At 34.7% G+C, this 14,037-nt stretch overlaps 1 protein-coding gene and 1 non-coding gene across 2 annotated transcripts; one reads left to right on the top strand and one right to left on the bottom strand.

The window, feature by feature from the left end:
- Positions 1-3,708: 3,708 nt before the first annotated feature.
- On the top strand, positions 3,709-5,568 carry LOC112091966. The gene has a single exon (XM_024166900.1). The coding sequence runs from the start codon at positions 3,709-3,711 to the stop codon at positions 5,566-5,568; it is 1,860 nt and encodes a 619-aa protein (XP_024022668.1).
- On the bottom strand, positions 3,967-4,073 carry LOC112092111. Its single transcript, XR_002902426.1, has one exon. It is a non-coding gene; the product is annotated as a small nucleolar RNA R71 (small nucleolar RNA).
- Positions 5,569-14,037: the final 8,469 nt, after the last annotated feature.

The following is a 14,037-nucleotide window of genomic DNA, read 5'->3' as shown; positions in this document are numbered from 1 at the left end:
TTAAAAAATATATTAATAAAAAATAAAGGATAAAAAACTAAAATCAGTTACTTTAAGAAGTATGTGTCTCTTTTTCCTTTTTTCTCATGACAAGAGCTTAACACATTCAGAAACATTCATCCATAATACACTTTTTAATGTTAAATAAGTTATATCTAAATCTCTATATTATTTTTTAGATGAAATATTTATGTGTGTACTGTTTTAGAGATATTAACATTTTCATACAATGATGGTTCCAAAATTGTTATTAGCACCCCTAAAAAAAGAAAAATTAATTTGCAGTAAGACATTCTTTCTTTGTCGTACCGCACCAAACAATTTCCATTTTTACATGATTGCAACCCTGGTAAATATTTACCAAGTGAATTTTTATTTATCAATATAAAATGTTGTTTTTGGATCGTAATTTGAGGATTTACCTGTAAATAAAAAATTTCTTAGAATAATATATTTGCCAAATTGGCACTATATTATTTTAGTAAATAAATTAATATATTTACTAAGTAAATAATTAGTTTAGTAAATAAATAAATTTATAAACATTATGCAAATTATTATATATACTCAAGAAGAAGCATGGTTTATTGTACATACTACATAGCATAATGGAATGTGGGTTTTGTCCCTTGAATTTAAATTGTCGAATTTGCCCTTTTTCTCTTTCTTCTCCCTTTCATGCACAGGCTTTTAGATCTTTTCATGCCCTATAGTCTGATTGTACACTTTTATCCTCAATTTTTTATTTATTTATTTGTTCGTATATTTACTAATTTATATCAATTGTTAATAAAAATTAACATTTATTATTTTGAATACATATCTTAATAATTTTTTATCATTTCAGTTTTGAACTAAAGGCAACAGACCCACCCAGAAAACGCCTAAGAACCAAGTAATATAACTACTTTTAAATCTTTTGATTTACGCTACATATAATTAAAGATTTTCAACTTACTTAATTATTATTATTAATTTTTTTTAATTTGTATTTTGCAGTTAAAAAGAACAAAAATAAAAAAATAAAACAAAAGCTATAATACATTGTAAGAAACTTTTAACTAGAATATTATATGGATATATCTATACGTATATATGTATATATAAACTAATCTTATACTATAAAAATTTCTAACTTTTTGTATAATACAATAATATTTCTCGTAGCAATGCGTGAACTTTTGGCTAGTAACGTCTATTTGTAAGGCGAATAATATAATAGTAGGTGAGCCATTTTTTGGTGAGTATATCCTTTACCTTTTCTCTTAAATGATAAATCCTTTACCCTATCACGTGGGAAAAAAAAATTTATCACGTAAATCCAGTCGTAAACAAAAATTTACGAGGTAAAAAAGTTTTTTACTGTTATTTACTTCAAATATTTTAAAATATGCTATTTACGAAATTTATTTATGTAAAAGAGAAATTTTCAAAAAAAAACCATTAAAGAGGTAACATTATTTTATTTCTTGCATTGTTTTTAAATTTATCTTATCTTTCCATAACTTATAGGTTATCTTTTATATCCACAATTTATTTTTCGTACCTTACAAGTTATTTTACGTACCCTACAGGTTATTTTTCATAGTCTATAGAATATAATATTCTCAACATTTTTTTTTACGAATTATCTCTCAATCTCTCTCTCATTTATCTTCTCAGTGCACGACCAACAACCTCCGACGAGTTTTCTGCTTTTATTTTCGAGACCTCCTAGCTCATCAAAAAGCTCTCAACGAGCTGAGTCTGGAATCGTGTCTTGTGACTGTCAGTTCTATCAGATGAGGCTGCACTTACAGGTCGAAGTTTCGAGACACTCAAAACTCTGGATTGTGATATTTTTGTCATTGATCAGGTGTCGATCTCTACGCACTTAGAGTGACGAGATGAAGAAAACCGAATCAACTTCCCCAATTGAATCTCGTCATAGCACCATCACCGGACTATCATTGAAATGTCATTGAGCCTTCATTGGATTTCACTACTCCGGTGAGTGGTGGTGTGCACCGTTGACATAAAACGATTCAGAGAGTAATTGATAAGTCGGTTTTATACCGGTAAGTTGAATACTTTTGACTTGGAGTTTTGTTAGTTTGAGAGCCAGTTTAATGGTGTTTCGAGTGTTTTTAGATGTGTTTCACAGGTGAAATAGAAAAAGGTTATTGGATGATCATAATGTGGATTTTCAAATATAAATTTTCTTTCTGCAAAAAAATAATAATAATAATAATAATTGTGAAGTGTCAAGCGTCCAGGTGGCAAAATTTAAATTTGGAATACTAGAAGATAAACTGGAATGCTTATCCAAAAAAAAGATTCGGATTATCTCTTGGGAGACTTGAAATTCAAAGCTTTCCTCTACGGAGAACTATATAAACTAAAAGATGGACTTATGTAACAGAGGGGGGCGTGCGGCTAAAAGAAAAAAAAAAGAGAATTTCTACTACGCAAAGAGAGATTGTCTTCTATTTCAATTGCAGATTGAGGAAGAAGGTCGGAGAGAGGGAGATCGTGATCGCCAATTTTTATCATAATCTTTCTTCTCTTCTGTTTTGATTTGTAATTTTAATTATGATAATACTCAATTCAGTTTTGCTCTTTAGTTTTATGATGAACTAATTTATTTTTCTAGGATTGCAATTGGAACTCAACATGAATCTTGAATTTATTTATTCTATCTCTTGACTTAAATTGATCAATATTGAATTGTTTATTCTACCTTGTGCTTAATGCTTCTAATTAATTGATCACTAATTAGATTGATTTGGTAACCTTAATGAACTTGGAAAAGGGATTTTTGTGTTTAGCCTTAGATAGAATGACACATGATTAAGATATGGAAGCCTTAAGCTTATGTAGGATAGGAATATACCTACGTAACATGTGTAGCCAATAAGAGGGGCCTATGCTTAATGAACCTTTCTTAATCTAATTCTCATAGGAATATAGTGAGTTAGGGTAAGGGGGTATTTCTACTTGACATCGGAAGAGCCTTTTAGATAATTTAGACCTCTCGGTTAACAATTTAATTTGATTAATTTGCCAAGAGAGGATAGAGAGATTCAAGTGAAGTGTTGAGGGAAGATTAAAATCCTAGGTTTTTTTTTTATATATATTAAATTTCCGTTGTGTGATCTTTTTAGTTGATTTTCTTTAATTTACATTTTGCTCTCTGTGAACTCATTATTTTCTTTTACTTATTATTCTATTTTATTGTTTAAATAAAGTTGAGGTGGTCTAATTTAATATTTAGCAAGTGTAGTAATAATTCTCCGTGGGAGCGATACTTTATCTCATCATTATATTACTTGTTATCGATACGTGCACTTGCGTTATAAAATTACCAACAAGTTTTTGGCGCCGTTGCCGGGGACTTATTCTATATTTTGCTAATATTAACATCAATCATTCTCAATTTTAATTTAAACATTTTTTTTCTTTTTCAGGCAATTAAGCCTTTGCATGCGACGTAATAAAGGCTTGGAGTTAGTACCTTTGAATCTAGAAATTGAAAAGGTTTGTCGAAAGAATCGGAAAGAAAAACGTCAAGCTTTGATTGAACAACGTGCAATGGCTGAAGCAATTGGAGAAGATCAAAATAAATCCTTGAGGGATTATGCAGTTCCTTAGGTAGATGTAATTCAAACTAGCATTGTGAGGCCTACTATTGGAGCCAACAATTTTGAGTTGAAACCAGCCATCATCCAGATGATTCAAACCTCAGTGCAATTCGGAGGGCTACTTAGTGAGGATCCTAATGCTCGCATTGCAAATTTTCTGGAGATTTGTGATACCTTTAAGTTTAATGGAGTCTCATCGGATGCTATCAAACTCAGGCTTTTTCCATTCTCACTTCGTGACAAAGCAAAAGGTTGGCTGAACTCTCTTCCTCCTGGTTCAATTACTACATGGGAAGATTTGGCACAGAAGTTTCTTGCTAAATATTTTTCACCGGCTAAGACTGCAAAAATGAGGAATGACATAACCTCATTTGCTCAATATGATGCTGAGTCTCTTTATGAGGCATGGGAAAGATTCAAAGATTTGCTTCGACGATGTCCGCATCATGGGCTACCCAAATGGCTTCAGGTACAAACTTTCTATAATGGCTTGGACGGCAATCTTAAGTCCAATATTGATGCAGCTGCAGGTGGTTCTCTAATGGCAAAATCTATTGACTCTGCTTATGAATTACTTGAGGATATGGCAGCTAACAACTATCAATGGCCTATTGAGAGGTCAATGCGAAAGAAGGTAGCAGGAATTCATGAAGTTGATGCTATAACTGCTCTAACTGTTCAAGTGGCTGCTTTGTCTAAAAAATTTGATACGCTGGGAGGCAATGCTAGCCATAATACGTACATGACTTGTGAAAATTGTGGAAGTAATCATGCCACCAACCAATGCTCCATTAATGCAGAATCTGTGCAGTTTGTTGGTAACTATAATAGGCAAGCTAATATGAATTCAAATTACTACCATCCGGGTTTGAAGAATCATCCGAATTTCTCATGGGCTGGCAATCATGGGCCCTCTTCATCATCAAAGCCAATGTTTCCACCAGGTTATCCACCGCAAGCACCACCACAGGAGAAGAAGCCTAATCTTGAAGATTTGGTAGCGCAAATGGCTTCAAATACTAATCAATTAATAACAGAGACAAGGACTCAACTCCAAAGTCAAGCGGCCTCGATTCGAAATCTCGAGATGCAAGTGGGACAATTGGCTAATTCTATGAATAACCGTTCGCAAGGAGTTTTACCTAGCAACACGGAGAACAATCCAAGAAGAGATGATAAAGAACACTGCAAAGCAATCACATTAAGAAGTGGGAAGGAGTTAAATGAAGTTGACATGAGACCAAAAACATCAAGAAAGCCAGAAGAAGAGATTGGGAGCGCTGAAAAACAAGTAAAGTCTCAAGAAGATAAGCCAAAAATGGAGGAGTCTCAGCCATACAATCCGCCACCACCATTCCCTCAACGTCTTCAGAAGCAAAAATTAGACACGCAGTTTTCCAAATTTTTAGAGGTGTTTAAGAAGCTCCACATTAATATTCCATTTGCGGATGCTTTGGAGCAAATGCCAAGTTACGTAAAGTTCATGAAGGATATCTTGTCTAAGAAGAGGAGATTGGATGATTTTGAAACAGTTGCATTGACTGAGGAGTGTAGCGCCATGATTCAAAAGAAGCTTCCACCAAAGCTCAAGGATCCGGGGAGTTTCACAATTCCATGCACTATAGGTAATCAATTCTTCAGTAGGGCTTTATGTGACTTGGGAGCTAGTATAAATTTGATGCCATTGTCAATTTATAAGAGACTTGGTTTGGTAGAAGCTAAGCCTACCAATGTGACTTTGCAACTTGCTGATAGATCTTTGACTTATCCGAGGGGTGTGGTTGAAGATGTTCTTGTAAAAGTTGATAGATTAATCTTTCCAGCAGATTTTATAGTGCTTGATATGGAGGAGGATCATGAAGTGCTTATTATTCTAGGGAGGCCGTTTCTTGCTACGGGGAGAACTCTTATTGACGTACAAAAAGGAGAGCTTACTATGCGAATCTAAGACCAAGAGGTAACCTTTAACGTGTTTAAAGCTATGAAGTTTCCTAAAGAGCCTGAAGATTGTTTTAGAGTGGAACTAGTTAACAGATGTGTTGATGATGCATTTGTGGAAGATTACCCGGTAGACCATCTGGAAAACTATGTAGTTAACTCATCTTTGGCAGAAAAGCACGAGACTTCTGAGATTCTTTATTGGCTGGGTGATTCTCCTGGGGTTTACAAGAGGCTCATCTTTGGCAGAAAAGCACGAGACTTCTGAGATTCTTTATTGGCTGGATGATTCTCCTGGGATTTACAAGAGTAGACAGTTTGAAACACTGAATCGGCCAACTAATGATATCACTCATGATAAGCCATCTATTGAAGTGCCACCTACTCTAGAATTAAAACCACTCCCTAATCATTTGCGTTATGCTTACCTTGGTGAATCATCTACTTTACCAGTAATTATCTCAGCATCTCTTAACAGTGAACAGGAAGACAAATTGCTGAGAGTGCTGCGAGAATATAAACAAGCGTTGGGGTGGTCTATCGCAGACATAAAAGGAATCAGTCCATATTTGCATGCATAAGATTCTTCTTGAGAATGATCATAAGCCTAATGTGGAACATCAACGTCGCCTTAATCCAATCATGAAAGAAGTGGTGAAAAAGGAGATTATCAAATGGTTGGATGCCGGGATAATTTACCCAATCTCAGATAGCTCTTAGGTAAGCCCAGTTCAATGTGTGCCAAAGAAAGGAGGAATGACAGTGATTGCTAATAAGAACAACGAACTCATCCCTACTAGAACAGTGATAGGTTGGCGGGTTTGTATGGATTATCGGAAGCTCAATAATGCCACCTGAAAGGATCATTTTCCCCTACCATTTATTGATCAGATGCTCGATAGATTGGCAGGACATGCTTTTTATTGTTTCTTGGATGGGTACTCCGGATATAATCAAATAGCAATTGCTCCAGAAGACCAAGAAAAGACCACTTTCACATGCCCTTATGGAACGTTTGCCTTTAGAAGAATGCCTTTCGGACTCTGTAATGCTCCAGCCACCTTTCAGAGATGCATGATGGCAATCTTTTCAGACATGGTGGAAAAATTTATCGAGGTATTTATGGATGATTTTTCTGTTTTTGGTGACTCATATGATCAATGTCTTAAAAATCTGGCTTATGTGCTTAAGAGATGTGTGGAAACAAACCTAGTTTTGAATTGGGAAAAATGCCACTTCATGGTTGAGGAGGGTATTGTTCCAGGCCATTGTATTTCTGCAAAAGGGATTGAAGTCGATAAAGCTAAGCTTGAAACTATAGAGAAGCTGCCTCCTTTATCTTCCGTGAAAAATATTCGAAGTTTTCTTGGCCACGCTGGTTTTTATAGGCGATTCATCAAGGATTTCTCCAAAATTGCCAAACCACTTTACAATCTTCTGGAGAAGGATGTGGCCTTTAATTTTGATGATTCTTGTCGTGAGGCATTTACAATCTTGAAGCAAAAACTTGTGTCAGCACCAATAATAGTAGCACCAGATTGGAATCTCCCCTTTGAACTTATGTGTGATGCTAGCGACTTTGTAGTTGGTGCAGTTTTAGGCCAACGCAAGGAGAGGACTTTCCACACAATTTATTATGCCAGCAAAACATTGAATAATGCTCAATTAAATTATACAACTACGGAAAAGGAGCTACTGGCAGTTGTTTTTGCTTTTGATAAATTCCGCTCATATCTCATTGGCACGAAGGTAATTGTCTATACCGATCACTCAGCAATCAAGTACTTAATTGCAAAAAAAGATGCGAAGCCACGCTTGATTAGATGGGTGCTTTTGTTACAAGAATTTGATTTGGAGATTCAAGACAGGAAGGGTACGGAAAATCAAGTGGCAGATCACTTGTCTAGACTGGAAAATGGTGGCCAAGATGGAAGCTCCTCTGTCATTAATAATTCATTCCCGGATGAGCAACTTTTTGCTATTAAACCATGTGAAGTGCCATGGTATGCAGATTATGTGAATTATCTTGTGAGTAACATTCTCCCACCTAATCTCAACGCCCATCAAAAGAAGAAATTTTTACATGATGTTAAGTTCTATTATTGGGATGAGCCTTTCCTCTTTAAGCAATGTGGTGACCAGCTTCTACGTAGATGTGTTCCCAAGGAAGAAATAGAAGATATCCTGTGGCATTGTCACTCTTCGGAGTATGGAGGGCATTATGGAGGCCAGAGAACGGCGGCTAAAGTCTTACAATCAGGTTTCTTTTGGCCCACTCTTTTTAAAGATGCGCACTACTTTGTTTCTAGATGTGATCGATGTCAACGAGTTGGTAATATCTCCCGAAGACATGAGATGCCTCTTAACAGCATTCTTGAAGTGGAATTATTCGATGTATGGGGTATTGATTTTATGGGTCCTTTTATTGCATCATACAACAATCTCTACATCTTAGTGGCAGTCGACTACGTTTCTAAATGGGTTGAAGCAGTGGCATTACCTACAAATGATTCAAAGGTGGTCATACAATTTTTGCGAAAAAATATCTTCACCCGCTTTGGAACACCGCGGGCAATAATTAGCGATGAGGGGTCGCATTTTTGCAACAAATACCTTGAGGCCTTGCTTGCTAAGTATGGAGTTACTCACAAAGTCGCAACTGCCTATCATCCGCAAACCAGCGGCCAAGCGGAAGTTTCAAATAGAGAAATAAAGAGAATCCTTGAGAAAACAGTGAACCCTAATCGGAAGGACTGGTCTAAGAGACTTGATGATTCATTATGGGCCTTGCGAACCGCGTACAAAACTCCGATTGGGATGTCTCCGTATCGATTAGTCTTTGGGAAAGCATGCCATCTCCCAGTGGAATTGGAGCATAGCGCATATTGGGCCATTAAGAAGTTAAACTTTGATTTGCATGCAGCAGGTGAACGGCGTTGTCTTCAATTAAATGAGATGGATGAATTCCGCCTTCAAGCCTACGAGAATGCCAAATTGTACAAAGAGAAGATGAAAAGGTGGCATGACAAGAAAATCTTGGAGCGATAATTCAAGCCAAGACAAAGTGTTCTCCTCTATAACTCTCGGTTGAAACTCTTTCCAGGGAAGCTTAAATCAAGGTGGTCGGGTCCTTTCATCATCACCCAAGTGTTCCCTCATGGAGCAGTGGAAGTCGAAGAAGAAAGTTCAAAACGGACATTTAAAGTCAACGGGCAACGTCTCAATCATTATTGGGGGGGACCAATTGATCGTCAAAAGTCCTCCATCATTTTAGCAGACCCGGAATGATCAACGACAAAGTCAGGCTGAGGACAGTAAACCAAGCGCTTCTTGGGAGGCAACCCAAGCTTTCAAAACTCTAAAATCTTTCGTTTTGTTTTCATTTGCTTTGTTTTTAATTTCAAGTTATTTTCTTGTGTTTTAGGTGTTAAATTTTTCTTATTTGTTTTTGCTTCACTTATGCGGATACACAGGCCCAATCGTCATTCCCACCACCCCAACCTGAACGTAGACTCTCTACAATGGGAAAGGTCAAAACTTACTCGAATGATGAGCTGCATATCCAACACTAAAGCAAGATGTTGGTGGAGATGACAACGATGTTTGACCCTTGCTACAACCAGGTAAGTATTTTTTACTCCCTCCTAATCTTTATTTGAACATTGGAGGACCAATGTGTTCTAAGTTTGGGGGTGGGAAGTATTCTATTTTGTTGCTTGTCTTGGGTATTAAATGATGATCCTATTTGACCACAACAGCCGATGATGAAACCATGGTTAAACTGATTCATAGCTTTTTGGAAGAAAATGAACATTGTCTAGTCTGTGTGCTTGGTTTCGTTGTTAGCTCTGCTTAGTTTTAGAATCTTTGAATTACAATGCACATGGTAACTTGCACATTGTATCATTGTGCCTGCTTAGAAGAAATTTATGGGGATTAGTAAATAAACAGAATATCATGAGCTTTAGAACTCGTCAGATTTTCACTCGAGGCGAAATCCCAAATAACACAAAATTAAAGATATGATTTAGGCCATCTTTGGATCGTTTGAGCCTTTCAAGCTAACCCTTTACATATGTATATCCCTAGTCACCCTTTCGAGCCTATTTTTACCTTTTCTTTTGTTAGCCACTTATTATTTTAGTCGAACTTTTAGCTTTCATTAAATTCCAATCTTTCAACCTTTAATCTTGAACATAATTGATCATTCTAGGAATTACTTTGAGCCATGTTAAAGTAAGAAGGAATGGGCGAAGAGGTGAAAGTGAAGAAAGGTGAAGCTTGTTTATTTATTCAAAAAAAAACAAAAAAAAAAAGACAAAAAAAAAAACAAAAAAAACAAAAAAAACAAAAAAAACCTCAACACTCCGAGGCACTTTTGCTGATTAGGGATGTTATTTCCTTACCCTTCATGTTCTTTCCTTTCACAACATTGAGGATAATGTTGATTATAAGTTTGGGGGTAGGAGATAAAAAAAAAACAAAAAAAAAACCAGTGAGTTGATGAAGAGAATTGAAGCCAAGTTGGGGGAATTATGGGGAGTGTTAAAAAGCTCTACAAAAGGTCCTAGAATGGTTAAGGTACTTATGTTCTGAGTCACGTTATTATCTATATCATACCATTACCTTAGCCCAAAAAAAAAAAAAAAAAAGTCCTAATGATCTTTGGTATTGTGTTGTCGACATTAGTGGAGAGTGAAATGAAAGGCGAGCTTATGAAGTTCATAAATTAATATATTTAGAGACTCTTAAACTAGAACTGGTCTGCATAAATCAATCTGAAAGACTTGTGATAAAGTGGTAAGAGTTACTCACACACACACACATACATAAAGAATCTAAGCTAAGTAGGGTTGATAACGGAGCTGAAATTCTAGACCTTTTCAATGTCATAAATTTCCTTGGAGTTATGAAATATGTAGCATCTTTGAGGCATAAGTGTGGGCAAAAAGGAATCATTGTTTGATATCAAGTTGTTCTGTACAGTGCTAAGCTTGCTGATGGGTTGAATGTCAGTTTTAATTTTCTTTGCTCGAGGACAAGCAAAACACTAAGTTTGGGGGTATTTGATAAGTCGGTTTTATACCGGTAAGTTGAATACTTTTGACTTGGAGTTTTGTTAGTTTGAGAGCCAGTTTAATGGTGTTTCGAGTGTTTTTGGATGTGTTTCACAGGTGAAATAGAAAAAGGTTATTGGATGATCATAATGTGGATTTTCAAATATAAATTTTCTTTCTGCAAAAAAAAAAAAATAATAAATAATAATTGTGAAGTGTCAAGCGTCCAGGTGGCAAAATTTAAATTTGGAATACTAGAAGATAAACTGGAATGCTTATCCAAAAAAAAGATTCGGATTATCTCTTGGGAGACTTGAAATTCAAAGCTTTCCTCTACGGAGAACTATATAAACTAAGAGATGGACTTATGTAACAGAGGGGGGCGTGCGGCTAAAAGAAAAAAAAAAAGAGAATTTCTACTACGCAAAGAGAGATTGTCTTCTATTTCAATTGCAGATTGAGGAAGAAGGTCGGAGAGAGGGAGATCGTGATCGCCAATTTTTATCATAATCTTTCTTCTCTTCTGTTTTGATTTGTAATTTTAATTATGATAATACTCAATTCAGTTTTGCTCTTTAGTTTTATGATGAACTAATTTATTTTTCTAGGATTGCAATTGGAACTCAACATGAATCTTGAATTTATTTATTCTATCTCTTGACTTAAATTGATCAATATTGAATTGTTTATTCTACCTTGTGCTTAATGCTTCTAATTAATTGATCACTAATTAGATTGATTTGGTAACCTTAATGAACTTGGAAAAGGGATTTTTGTGTTTAGCCTTAGATAGAATGACACATGATTAAGATATGGAGCCTTTTAGATAATTTAGACCTCTCGGTTAACAATTTAATTTGATTAATTTGCCAAGAGAGGATAGAGAGATTCAAGTGAAGTGTTGAGGGAAGATTGAAATCCTAGGTTTTTTTTTATATATATTAAATTTCCGTTGTGTGATCTTTTTAGTTGATTTTCTTTAATTTACATTTTGCTCTCTGTGAACTCATTATTTTCTTTTACTTATTATTCTATTTTATTGTTTAAATAAAGTTGAGGTGGTCTAATTTAATATTTAGCAAGTGTAGTAATAATTCTCCATGGGAGCGATACTTTATCTCATCATTATATTACTTGTTATCGATACGTGCACTTGCGTTATAAAATTACCAACAGTAATGGCGTGTCGATCTATGTCCATGGTCATGAAAACCGTCATAGCTTGTCAAAGAAACAAGAACCTCTAATCATGACGAATCTCCTGTTGGTTACCGAATCGAATTCGGATGCGGAAGCGTTGGGGAGGAGCGGATCAAGTATAACAAAAATTTTCATAAAACCTTTGAGTACTCTTTAGATTATATTAATTTATGCACAAATAAATTAATCACATTAATTTATTTATTAAGAACTCAATTAGGAATAATACCTGACGGCCGATTAAGATGATAACTTGAGTTCTTTGACCTCGAACAATCCTTGCTCCAAAGCCTTGTGTTTAGAAAACCAATGTCTTCCACGTCAATTCTTAAAATCCACAAAAACGTGTGTGTGGACACACCTGAGACAAAACGGATTAGAATAAACACTCAAATTTTCACAAACACCAGCGCATGCACGATGTGAAATTTTTTGAGACAAATTTTTCCTTCCCACAATAAGAGAATTTCGGCCACAATAAAATATTAGGTCAAAATATTGTTCAAAAAGAGTGTCTCATAATTTCTATCATTCTCTTATTTATAGAGTAGAAGTCAAACTTCTAGAAGAAATCCAAACTCTATCTCCAAGATAAAGCTTGTTAATTATCTCCTATTTGAATTTGGAACAAAATCTCCTCTTCTCTTTTATCCATTATGGCCGGCCGTAGATAAGGGATTTTATCCTTGTGTAGGCGCCAATATCAGATAGGGAAGGAAGAGAAAATCATCATTTATCCTGCAGTCCAATTTTGACTCAAATTCAAATTTCAATTTAAGTCAAACTTAAATTAATTTGAATTATAAATTGAACAACTTATCAAATAAGTTTAAATGGATAAAACTAGATGTGTTCAAATTCAAATTTAAATAATCACATTATTTAAATAATAATTAATTCTCAATTAATTATTTTCGAGTGTTTAATTTTAGAATTTCATAATTCTAAAATTCTCATTTTGCCCTTTGTGTCTGGTAGAATTATAAGGATGACGCATGGACTAATGGACCTATAATCCCAAGCTTCAATAAAATTAATAATTAATTAAACACTTTAATTAATTAATTGATTCTATTAATTCCAATAGTTACTTCACTATAAACTTAGAATTGCACTCTCGAAATTATAGACATAAATTACTTATAAACTGTGAAGTGTCCATTTGATATAGTCACTGCATATAGATCAATCCTCCATAAATAATTCATAATTAGAGCTAGGTAGAATCTGTTAACCTCTCTAATTATATATTTATCCTTGAGTACCATTGATTCTCTAATGGACAGTGATTCATAAAACACATTCATGAATCGGAGCTCCTACTGGTCCAAGTACCAAATCAACCCTCAAGAGAATTATTTATCTACTTCTTTCTAAAAAAAGAATGGATTCATCTCGTATAATAACATTCCCGACTACCTACTTCATCATGTCTCCAAAATACAAGGAATAACATTCAGGATCTCAAAATCTGTACTGAGTAAATCAAAAGACACAAATCCATAAATATGAGTCTGTTAAGAACTCAGGATTAAGATCATTCTATATATGACCATCGGTAAACTCAATTAAAATTTCTATACTTAACGAAAATTATTAGATTTTCATATTGTGTCTGTGTCCTTGTTCCACATAATCTCATTATGTGTAATACACTCATTCAATATCTCGCCATATTAACAGTACGGATAACACCATTCCATTCTTAATGGGAATGACATGTATTAGTAATGTTCTAATTAAAGATTCTGAACTTTAATTAAATTTATTACGAGCATCGTTTTTTGATTATTATCCTTAAACATTATCCTCTTGCATATAACACTTAAATACTATGTTTAAGGTCACATAAATAATGATGGAATTTTCATTAATATTCATAAAATATTCACAAATATATACACATAAAATGATGAATAAAATCTTTTATTAAATAAATAATAAATATCCTATTACATATTATGCTTCTAGGACATCATTCCTAACATCTCCTTCAGTCAAGATCTGAGCACTTGCCGGCGGAGATCTATCGGATGTAGTGCACGACAGAATCAATCCTTTTCTAGGCACGACGTCGATGGAAGTGGCGGCAGAGCTCGCCGGCGTTCAAAGAGAGGGAGATGGTAGAGAGAAAAGACATAAGAGAGAGGAGGAATTTAAGAGATAGAAAAACTGACGTGGATGAGAGAGAGATTGAGAAAAATGAAAAAAAAAAAAAAAAA

This window comes from Morus notabilis, unplaced genomic scaffold, assembly GCF_000414095.1.
Source record: "Morus notabilis unplaced genomic scaffold, ASM41409v2 Scaffold497, whole genome shotgun sequence".
In the NCBI taxonomy this organism is placed as follows: domain Eukaryota; kingdom Viridiplantae; phylum Streptophyta; class Magnoliopsida; order Rosales; family Moraceae; genus Morus; species Morus notabilis.
Note: the sequence above shows the minus strand (reverse complement) of the source record. Positions and strands in the feature narration are given on the sequence as shown.